The sequence below is a fragment of the Neolamprologus multifasciatus genome, chromosome 3 (genome assembly GCF_963576455.1).
Source record: "Neolamprologus multifasciatus chromosome 3, fNeoMul1.2, whole genome shotgun sequence".
NCBI lineage: Eukaryota > Metazoa > Chordata > Actinopteri > Cichliformes > Cichlidae > Neolamprologus > Neolamprologus multifasciatus.
Genome location: NC_140441.1, coordinates 17095339 through 17107521, shown reverse-complemented (window position 1 = coordinate 17107521; position 12183 = coordinate 17095339). Strand labels below are relative to the sequence as shown.

Here is a 12183-nt window from a genome sequence, read left to right as displayed (position 1 = left end):
ACTAAAGACTGTATCACGTGTCGAGTGAAATTACATACAAATCATATGATGATTTGTATTTTGAAACAATGCATCACTTGAGGAATAGACCTACATTCAAATAAAATAAAGTCAGCGTGTTAATTTTTTTTTTAACCAGATTTGAGCTTCACGGGAAAAAACATAAAAACAAAACAAAGAAAGCCCACATTGAAATTCTGCTGGGCACATCCGAAAGCATGCAGCAACTTCAAACCGCTGTCAAGGACAAAAAATGACAGCATTCTTAATGTCAGACGGGCAAGCAGAAACATTTCGCCTCTTCTAATTTGACGCGTGCAGACTTTGAATGCAATCATAACTTGGGGTTACAAATGTAATGCCGATACCGATGACAGTTTATTAAGGCCCAACGTGTGGGTCTGTGGATATAAGGCTCATTATTTCTGGCTAGTGTGCATGTATGGAGGGGGGGGGGGGGTGTTAATGATGATGGTGATACTGCAGTGAGTGAGTCTCCGTCCTCAAAAGGAAAAATTGTAATTACAACTTGCCGATCTCCCTCTCTTTTTCCCCTCCTTTTGCTTTGGCGATGCTACTGAGAAATAAACAAGGCAAAAACAATCTGTGGCTCTGAGGGTAATGAGTAATAACAATGCAAAGATGAGCAGTGGTATGTCCTGTTGCCATGGATACAAAAACAGATAGTCTCTTCAGTTTATGAAATTTCTTTCTCTGCCTCTTTCTTGCACATATCCAGTAGTGCGTGCACACACTGCCTATTTTTCCCCTCCATTCAGAGTGTTCTCAGATCCAGCACGGTGACAGTTTGTCAAATAAAAAGCCTCCGTGGCTTCAATTCAGAGCCACCTTGGAACAAGCTGCCTTTTATAACGTACAAGTAGAAAAGATAAAGAATAGGGCAGGGTGGAAAAAAACACTATCACTCAGAGCCGGGGTGTAACTACTGTCCACTTTCTGCGGCTGAACGCAGTGCCACAAGCAAGCCAAGCTTTCCAAAATGTTAGTGATTGCCTTGACTGAAAGAGCTCCTTTTACTGCATCCCTTTCTTCTCTTTTTTTCTGCTGCTTTGCTTTCATTGCGTGAAGGCTCCCATTCTTCGTGGCTCCCTCACTATTCCAGACTCACCCTGCAGGGAGCTTAGTGGGTCCAAAAGTCATGCTGCTGAGTGACAAACAGTGGCTCTCTCTAGCTAGAAGTAAACCACACCATACAAGACTCTATGTGGGTTATGTGTGTATTGAGAAGAAAAAAAAACCCAAAACATGATGACTTAGCCACTTTCTCTTATTAAAAATCACCCTTAGAAGCGGAACACCAAACAAAGACAGCATTTTATGACACGTGAGAGCCAAAAGATAGGACATGATGGTATTACATGATACTCCAACGTGCAGTGTGAACCCTACTCCTTCAAAAACAACCACTGACGACTATTCTCCACCAATATGGTGCAGATGCCATAGGGTGTACGAACCAGCACCCTGGTTGTGCCAGCTGGTGTCCTTCCTGGATTTTGGGTGTGCCTGCTTTCCATGAGCTTGAGGCCTGCTGTGAGATCCTCTTCCTGGGTGCCTGTGCTGCTCGGGATGTACTGTCTCAATAGGAATTGCTGCTCTGTGTTCTAATATCTAAACTTTGTATCCAAACTTGTCATGTAACATATATACAAACTGAACATTTTGTATTTTTGCCAAAAATTTGTCCTAACAAAAAAAAAAACCCAAAAAAACACTGTGAAAAAGTCGACATCAAGCTGGTCGAGACATTTCTCCACAAGAAAAGGAAGAAACTGAGATTCTGGGTTCATCGAATTCTCACAAGAAAGCAGCAGCAGGGAAAATTTCATGGTTTGATCCAGGAGTTGAAGCTGTATCACTAATGCTTTAGTACATATTTGAAGATGTTAGTGCGAGACTTTGAACTCTAGCTGGCAGAGTCGAAACCATGTTTGAGGAGGCAGAGAAATCATTTCAGAGAACTGACTGTCCCGGAGCAGCGTCTGGCTAAATGAGGTAAAACAGCCCTATTATTATTATTTGTATATTCAGTAGTGGTTTGCGTTTTGTGTTCTGACAACACTTGTTATCAAATGCAGTGGTTGGATTAGTCACATCTGTTTGTTCAGATCGGAAAAATCTGAGAAAAATCAAGCTTGGTGCAAAAAGATAAATGCAAAAGTTACACAGACAGCGTGAACGGCTGCATTAAAAATACGTTTGTCCAAAAGATATTTAACATACAAAATATTTGCATGGATTTTACGCTTCCAGTGTATGAAAGGCTTTACCTCTTAATGTTTCTGCTAGTTTCTTTAGTCGGCGTTTGTTTTATTTGTGGGTTCAAATTTGCTGCACAGGAAACTCGTATTAGCTCTGAAATAAAAATTTAATGGACTACTTTTTTAATTTAAAAAAGTATTTGGATGTGTGGAAAGCCACCACCTCCAGCTTGCGTTTTTTTAAATTTATTTATGCCCTCTCCAAAAAGCTACCTAATTAAAATATAGGTTAATCTTTTAAAGAGGGTTGGTGAAGATCACGTGCAAAAAAACAATGATGTATCAGAAAAATACAAGATGACTCAACCTGTAGCTTGTGTCAAATATAATGACAGGTCAGTTTCCTGCTTCCTGTTTCATCTACAGCAGCAGGAAACCTGCCGATACATTCCCAAAGCCCCAAAAAGAAAAAAGAGAGAAAGTGCGGTGCAGGCGGAGAGCCAATTCTACTTTTGTGCAGTCTGAGAAGCAGCCATCACTTTGATAGGATTGAGAATCAAATGTTACATAGCAATACTTTGCAGAGGTTGGTGTCATTTTAGTGGGAATAAGAATCGTGGTGGACGCTGCACCTGCCAATTTTTGGAGAAGTTGTTGCAGTAGTGTCTACCATATCCATTTAGCAGTTCCAACTTCAACTGCTCCTCAGATGCCAAAACTGCTATTTGGGAGGAGAACCTTGAAAATGCATGAAATTGGTACTAGATTGTGAAAAAGATGTACAAATGGCCCCTTACATCTTGTTGGAGTGGACGGGAAAAAAAAACCAACCTTTCCTTTGAGCACAAAGAGACAAAGAGAAAATAAAGAGGCCCCCAAAATATTCCAGAAGAGATATTATCTGCATTAAACATTATAATCATTGGTCTTTCTCTGCCTTTGCTGCGACTCTCTCTGTGAAACACACATCAGCAAACACAGATTTTTAAACGTAACATTTCTCTGAGCACAGGAAGCGTTTCTAGTGAATAGCCTTTGACTTCTTGATATGCGGGCGTGTCTTCAGAGAGGCATTGACACGGACGCCTTCCCCGGGTGACGAACGCTAAGAATTCTGAATTATAATGAAGAGTCCTTGAAAATAAATCCAAAAGTTGAAGCTGAACCTGAAAGCGGAAACACATAATGATCCTAAGAACACAAGCACATTCACTGAGGAATAGTTGAAAAAAAGGAAGAAAGAGAGGGCTAAGGAAATGGCCTGCTCAGTAAAAAAAAACATTTATTTGAAGCCTGTGGTGAGATTTGAAACTGGCTGTAGATGCAACATAACCCTCAGGCATCTTGTAACTGAAGGAATTGTGCTCGGAAAAGTGGTCAAAGTTTTTTAGCGAGCTGTTGTCAGAACTGTTAAAAACCTCTACAAGAAGTTGCAGATGCCAGGGGGATTGGCATACTACAATTTGTTGACAGAAGAGTATTAACTTCATCGCTATTCTTATTTAATAAATCACATAAAATATATTTTTCCTGAGAATGTTTGAAGGTACAACATCTTTACTTTGTTCTAGTTCATCAAGTCAATTTAATCATTTGCTTCTGTGACCATAATGACCCACACCTTGCATATGACGACTCGCAGGACCCCACCAGGGGTTCAAAACCTGGGACACCACAATGGCTTTTAGAACTAAAGAAGCCTCTTGGTTGTGAAGCAAATATAAAATCAATTTTATTTATATAGCACCAACAGTCATCGTAGTTACGGATGGGAATCGAAAACCGGTTCTTGTTGAGAACCGGTTCCCACTGTTTCAATTAATTGGAATTGTTTGCCAGTTTTGCAAACAATCGATTCCAGTCGCTTCGAATGACGTCACCACGTTGCGGAGCGTCATCTACCTGTCAGGAAACATGGCGCCTAAGCGGCACAAATGCTCAAAAGTTTGGTTATACTTTTTCATTTAAGGGAGGAAACACTACGAATATACAAAAGCATTTGCTCACAAACACACGATGACCTTAAATGAATGTCGTGTTTTTAATTCTGCTCCGGACTCGTGAATCTCAACCCAGCAACGTTTGCACGTCCTCTCCCATTAATGTGGCAGGTAAATAATCAATTAACAGTGCATATTATGTTAGCGCGATCTGCCTTTTTACAAAACCTGACATTACTGTGCATTTAGGTGACCATGATGAGAGAGACAGACAGAGTCTGGCTGGTTCAGATGCTGGCAGTTCTCGCTGCAGTCTACCGGTAGCGTCTCCTTTCAGGCCAGGATAGACGAATGTCACCGAGCAGTGACTAAGTTTGTGGTCAAAGATTTGCACCCATTTACCACAGCAGATGCCCCCGATTTTCGGTAAGTGAATGTGTTTAATTGGAGGCAGGGACATTACTGGATATTCTTGTGTAATTTCTACAGAATAATTTGTGTTATACTTTGTTATTGATAAAGAAGAATATTTATTTTATTAATACTTTACATTTACAATTTTTTTTCCTGGGGACCCTGTGACACCCCATTGAATCTCTTAAGATCTCACTGTTGGGTTTGTAAGGCCATGTTACTCCTAAATTTCTATCTTGTTCAAGGAGAAGATATAAGACAAAATTCTAAGCTAATCGACCTTAGTGTTCTCCTTTTTAAAAAGAATCGATAAGAGAATCGAATCGTTAAACAGAATCAAAAATTGAATCGGAATCGTGAAAATCGTATCAATTCCCATCCCTAATCATAGTGCGCTTTATATTAAGGTAAAGACCCGACAATAATACAGAGAAAACCCCAACATCCAGACCAACACCTATGAGCAAGAGCTTGACAACAGTAGGGATGAAAAACAGGAAGAAACCTCTGGCAAAACCAGGCTCAGGGACGGGCGGCCATCTGCTGTGACCAGTTGGGTGTGGGGCGATAACCAAGGGGTGGTTCAGGGTGACCTGATCTAGCACTGACTATGAGCGTTATCAAACTGGAAAGTTTTAAGCCTAATCATAGAAGTAGAGATGGTGTCTGTCTACTGAATCTGGGAGCTGTTTCCACAGAAGCTGAAGCCGCTGCCTCCTTTTACATCTACTTTTAAATACTCTAGGAACCACAAGTAAGCCAGCAGTCTGAGAGGAAAGTGCTCTGTTGGGATAATATGATACTATGAAGTCTTTAAGATAAGTTGGAGCCTGATTATTCAAGATGTTGTATGTGAGGGGAAGGAGCCAGTGAACAGAATATAATATGGGAGGAATATGCTCTCTCTTTCTAGTCCATGTCAGTCATCTTACTGCAGCATTTTGGATCAACTGAAGTATTTTCAGGGAGTTCGTAGAGCAATTTCATAATAATGAACTGCAACAGTCAAGTCTAAAAGTAATAAATGCACAAGCTAGTTTTTCAGCATCACGTTTCTAATTTTAGTGATATTGCAAACATGAATTAAGGCAGTCTTACATATTTGTTTAATATGCGCACTAAGGGACATATCCTTGACAAAAATAACTCCAAGATTCCTCACAGGGGTACAAATGTCTTCATGAACCAATAAAAGAAGCCCAGTTGCTTTCAGCTCAAACACTTAGGACTACCAAGACCTGAATGACTGACATATCAAGAGACATGTTTTTATTAGTCTTAATAACTTTAATTCTGTGGTATTTGATGTGTTGGCCAGCTATGTTCAATAATTCAGGTTATGCCACATTCCTCTACATTTAAGATTTAACATTTTTTAACATTTTTTTAAATTATGTGCATAATTGTTTAGTTTTTTAAAAGTTAGATGTATGCTCTGTCACTACGATAAAAAAGCGAGATGGAATCAGACTCGGAAAGACGGGAAGGTGAAGGAAGGTCTAGTGGTTATATGGACAGGGGCCAGCTGGAATGGTGCAGACAGAGTGTATATTTCTTTTCTGCCGCTGAATTATAAGAGACACTCTGAAGAGACAGATGCCATAACAGATACCAAAAACTACTCTGCTCTGTCAGCAGTCAGCTCCTAAACTTCCTGTGACAGAAATAATTAAGCTGTCTGTCAACATCAGAACTAAAACATGGCTTCCTTCGCGGCTGGACACGCAAAAAGACGTTTTTTTATTTGCCAGCTCCAACATGCACAGTATTAACGTCACCCAAAATCTCAAATCCACTATTCTTTTATACTTTTTTGTACAGCTTCCATTAACCCCTCTAAGTTTGTCCAACGCCAGGATAGCAGCCTCCAGTCTTTACGCTAGGCTAACTGCCTCTGGGAATACAATCGAAAGTGGAATTTTGAAGTGGAGAGAAGCTTGCATGTGAGGTTTTTTAAGAGAGAGACTGTACAAGGACAGGTGAATCCACACGTCTTTTAGCACTACATCGACCAAGGCCCATTCACAGAGCTTCAACAAAGGCTTGAAGGCCAAAAACAAATCATTATTTATGAAGGCAAAGCATAAAATGCATTTCTGAAAGCCGCTGCTCACAAAACCCAAAACAACACAACACAGTGGAGCCATCACATATTGGGTTACTTCACACAAATGGAGATTTAAGATGGCTGCAATCAATACGCACTGACACAGGGTCATTGTTTAAAAGCGTATGAATGCGGGTACTTTAAATGTTAGCAGACAAAAGTCTTGTGAAGGTCAGAAAACAGCTGGCAGTCGATTACCCGCTAAATTGAAAAGCAAAGCAAGTATAAAACATATATTAACAAACTCCAAAGTAGATATCAACTTTATACGACGTGAACCAGCTTTTTATCGCCAGCAAAGGAGTCGCTTGTGTAAACCATGACGGATCAATGTGTTTCTGAGGATAAAACAAGTAAAAAAAAAACAGGCTCACCTTTACATCCACGTGAGCCATGAGGACAGCAAAGTTGGTCAGATGTGTACAGGAGCATGTGGTGTGTGTCCTGTTGTTGCCTAGCAAGCGGCAGTCCTGCGTCGACCAGTAACCAGTCATGGTTCGCTTGCTGTAGCTCCAGAACGAACAGTTGGGGTTGAAGTTCTCCTCAGATTGCTGTTCGGGGGGGGGGGAAAGACAGCAAAGGGATTTGAAGTTAATCGCACATTTGCTTGGCTTATTTCTGCTTTACTTTTAATTTCAGAGCAAACATCCTCAAAAAAAAGGGTCCAATTTCTCCCCAATGCACTCCATATCCATTGTAAAGTGAATAGCAGGTGTTTTTGCTGTCATAAAGCATCAAGCGGCCCCCTTGCCTGTCATCCATTGTGCTTTTTTGACCTTTCTCTTTAACTTTCACTGCGTGACAGTGAGCTGCCCCACAGCTTAATGGGCACCACTGCTGTCTGTGCCGGGCTCCGGTCCTAATGACCGGCACGCCTCCCTGCCATCTTGCTCGCCATTTCATAAAAGTCACCCACAACACTGAGGCTGAGTAACAGACAAGCACAACGGAACGCAGCTGCTGATAAATAGACACATCAACAGCCTCTTCCTCTTGAGCCCAATTCTTTTGTAGCTACGAAAACAAAGAGCGAGCGTGCACACACAGACGCGCGATATCCTTTCCACAGCGACCCTCAGCTTCCAAGGTTAAACGCATCTGCGTTCTTGCTGGAGATGCTGGGCGATGCTGCAGCTTTTCATAGTTTCACACGCTGCAGGGTGATTAGTCTAATAACGTTTATCCTCTGCGAATGTAAATTTGCCGCTGATTGAGTTTACCCTTCACACACCCAAACCCTGCGTTAAATATTACACGGAGAGGAGGAAGGATGACCCTCTGTCCCATTAATGGCTTTAATTGGTCCCATTAAGTGGCGAGGCAAGGAAGCGAAACCATAACTAGAGGACACATCATCATCTCAGAAGACCAGTCATCCAAAACCGCATGGTTTAGATGTTAATTTTCAAGGGCAAAGTTGAGCTAGATTCAACTTAGTGGAGCTATAACACAAGTACCTTTGATTTAGTATGGAAGCCTAATATAGAAGTAATGTAATGCCTACACTATACAGTGGCTGGATTCAGTTTACATGAAGCTGCTATGTACCTCAAGTTGTTTCACACAGTGGATGGACTGTAGCTGTACTAAGGCCCATATAAATACACTAATACCTAATGCTGTGCTGGTTCCCATTTTACTCCCAGAACAGCCCTAACCAGTCAAGACATGGACTCCATGAGACCCCTGAAGCTTTGCGGTGGTATTTGGCACAAAGATGTTAACAACAAATCCTGCAAGGTGTGAAGTGGAACATCTGTGGATCGGACTCCTTCGTCCAGCACATCCCAAAGATGCTCAATTGGACCGAGATCTGCAGAATTTGGAGGCAAAGTCAAGACCTCAAACTTGTTGTTGTGCTCTTCAAGTTGAACCATTTCTGCTTTCTGGTATTATCCTGATAAAAGAGGCCACTATCAGGGAATACAGTTTTTATGAAAGGGTGCACATGATCCGCAACAGTGCTTATGTAGGTGGTGTCAAAGTAACATCTGCATGAACGGCAGGACCCGAGGTTTGAAGCATCACATTGCATAATGCATCCTGGTGTCAGGTGGTCCCCAGGTAAGCAACACACACGACACTTGCTCCCTAATATATCCCACCCACTTACAGGTGCCATGACAAAGAGATAAGCAGCATCATTCACTCCACCTGTCAGTGTTCATAACCTTATACCTGATTGGTGTGTGTCCTAGAGGAAGAAGAGCAATCCAAGAACAAACATATGGAGTTGTAAATGAGCAGAGTAGTACTCACATATCACAGTCTTTACAGTTTTATCACACCAGAAAATAATAAGCAAATAGAGACCCGTTAAACGAAGAGCTCATTCAGCAGCACCTCTGTTTGGTCTACAAGAACAGGGAGCTCTCGATTTGATGCAGCAGTCAATACTATATATAATAATAATCAAATTTAATTAACGAAGGAAGACGAGATTATAATCACGACTATCATGCGATTAACTGTACAGGCCCTCATGAGGACGAGATTTGCTTTAAAAATAAATCTTTTTATTTTGGCGAGGGCACATTTACGTGAGGAAAAGACGAGGCGGCTCTCTTGGCACACAGCAGGACTACAAGCAGGAGAAGCTTTTCCAAAAGGGCACTTTTTATTGAAATGACTTGATCTGAGCTAGAAAAGGGTATAAAAAGCGCCAGTACCCTAACATTAGAGCAACAGTAAAATTTGTGAATCTACAGTCCAAATTACAAATTACACTTAAGGCAGGTGAGTCAGAGCAATAACTGCGCTGACATTGCCCCCCTGACATTTCCCCACCACTTAATTTTTGACTTCCATAAGCTATCGTCCCTTTCTCTTATTCCCTCCCTCCCTCTGCGCTCTGGGTTTTTTTTTTTCTTTCTTCCAGGTCCCTCCCACACGCGAGACCCGCCACAATTCTCCTATGGTTGCTCAACAACTCCTGAATGCTGAAGGCATTGTTTGCAGACAAAACAGGGATATTTTGAGGGTAGCAGAGTGTGGAGAAGATAATGGAGTCAAGAGGGAAAAGTCACGACTCCCCACAATGACTAAGCAGCCTCCATCGAGGCCGAATATGACTGATATTTGTTCAGGAGATCAGATTGCTGTTCAAACTAATAAACAACAAGGCGTTTTTGCCATCACCCTGTCAGCAACGTTGTTTTCCACAATTTAATTTTCCACACCTTTCCTTGAATAAAACTTGTTCACATTCGCTTAATTTTCCCGGGTTTGTGATGGGATTTTGTACGTTTTGTACGCTTTGGTGATAGAGGAAATCGCGATGACAGGTGCTATCAAGAAAGTGAACGTGCGAGCGCATATTTTTGTACGTGAATGAAAAAATCAGACACACTGACATCAAAGTGAAACCCATCTCTCGGATACACAAACATGCGGACGCACAGAATTACCTGCAGATGTCTGATGGTGAAAATGACCGGGTCAGAGAGGTAGACTTTGTTAGAGTCCTTGTTGATGGCGGCTGTGATGACCGGCGAGTTGACGATCACAGAGTAGTTGGTGGCCAGGGCTTCGCTGCCCAGCTTCATGCTGGCGTTCTCAGTTGAAAGATAGACCCCGATGTGCTTGTACAGGACAAACGCTATTCGGATTTCACCTGCAAGGGGACAGTTATGAACAGTCTCACACTGATTAAAGAACGCACAGCATGGGGTATCACTTCATTTTAAAATAGACCTTTGACACACACACATACAGTAAGGCTGGGCACTGATGGGAGAGTCACTGGCCAGTCTTCCAAGCTAAACATGTTTTCAGACAGTAAACAGTTTCCTGCTCGCTTTCAGTGATCATTGAGTGCTTTGACTATTGGCTAAAACTTCCTCAACCAGTGGCTTTGAATCAAAACACTGAAGAGAAATGTTCTGGAGAAACACCAGCTTCAAGGATCTTCTTTATCTTCTTCTTTCCACAGCAGGTGATCCACCTCCGTGTGTCTACCCTATCCTTAGCATCCTCTTCTATCATACTAACCCTCTACAAGGCCTCCTTAACTAATTCCAAAAACCTCATCTGTGGTCCTGCCTGGAAGCTCCATATCATAATAAGACTGATTATGACGTCAAGTGCAAGAGACAAAATAAAATCCCAGGTGTTCATGATATGAGTAGGCAAAATAAAATTTTTATATTCTGTTCCTACACTGTTACCAATACTTTTTAATTCTTGACTTTTTGAAAAATCTTCACTGTACTTTACAAAAAAACGACATAAAATTAAATCTTCTCTCCTCTCCATCACATAATTTTTTTGAAGCATTTCCCAAAAACAAAATTGATCTGACTCAACAGAGTACTGGCCAATGGCATCCTTATCACCAGCATCAGTATCAGTCAACAGGGTCGATATCAATATCAGTCAACTGATACTGATATAACCTAATTCCTTTAATCTATTCACAGCTACAGCCTGCAGATGGATGTCTGTGCTTATATTCAATTAGAATCCGGTCGTTAAGTCTGACGTCACTAGCCGTGTCTGGGCCTAAACTCCGCTGCAGGTCCATATATCAAACGATCACTATGGCATTACTGAGAGTTGAAAAACTGTCTTTCATCTTTAATAAAATGATCAGCGTTCTGCTCTACCAGGTGTAATAATTGAGTTTAACATCCAGGCATCCATGAAAACGGAATTTATGACATTTAACGGCGTTAGAAGTTAGCAGGAAGTTAGCTCGCTAGCTTCTATCTAAACACAATATAGCATGTCCTGACTGCGGGGTTTTGGAAACAAATTAAAACGTTCAGCTCTGTTATCACTTAAATGAAGACAGAAAACTAAACAGCAGTGACGTTTGTAGGGTTACTGAAGTTTGGCTAGCTGGTATATAATGATGTGCTACGTGACCGCTAGCGACACAGCTATGTTAGCATAATATAAACAAGCTAACTTTTTTCTACTCGATAAAAGTTAACGTGAGTGTTCTCGGTGGTCAGGAACAAATGTAATCGCATGGCAGGATGCTGTAAAAGGACCAAACTTCAGCCAGGAGAACAACTGAGATAATCCATCCACAATACAAGGTTAGTCATTCATATACTGCTGCATGGGCTGGGCTGTAGTTACATTCTAAGGTTTTAAAAACTGAGCTTAAATAAATGATTAGCGGTAATAAAAGCCGAGAGAGGTCAACAGTGATCACTGACTGTTTTAGGAGCTTTTTGAGATTAAATAGAAGAAAATACAAAACATTAAACATGTTAACAACACAAAAACCATATTAAACGCAGACTACTTTAGGCCCGGAAGTAGGATTCGTCACGTCATCACTTAACGACCGGATACAGAGGCTCAAAGAGGAAACATCACCTGGCGTCAGTTTTAGAAAAGAATTTCTTTGCTCACGGGACATCTTCATGTTGGCATTGAACTATAGTTTCTTTATTTCTTTCTTCTTTTGTCCCTAGCTGGCAGTCAGGAGGACAGGTCGCCCGAAGCCGATACGTCGCAGTGGGTGCCGTAGGGTTTCCATCTTGGTCAA

General features: G+C 41.4%; 1 protein-coding gene across 12 annotated transcripts in view; it reads right to left on the bottom strand.

The window, feature by feature from the left end:
• The window catches only part of LOC146521807 (adhesion G protein-coupled receptor L3), a 281489-nt gene that overhangs the window by 55334 nt on the left and 213972 nt on the right, over nucleotides 1-12183 (bottom strand). For all 12 annotated transcript variants that reach the window (XM_085144243.1, XM_085144224.1, XM_085144236.1 and 9 more), the window contains 2 exons: nucleotides 10091-10296; nucleotides 7058-7234 (listed from right to left, as the gene is read on the bottom strand). In XM_085144243.1, coding sequence (XP_085000369.1) covers nucleotides 7058-7234; nucleotides 10091-10296 — 383 coding nt within the window. The remainder of the gene's footprint in view (nucleotides 1-7057; nucleotides 7235-10090; nucleotides 10297-12183) is intronic.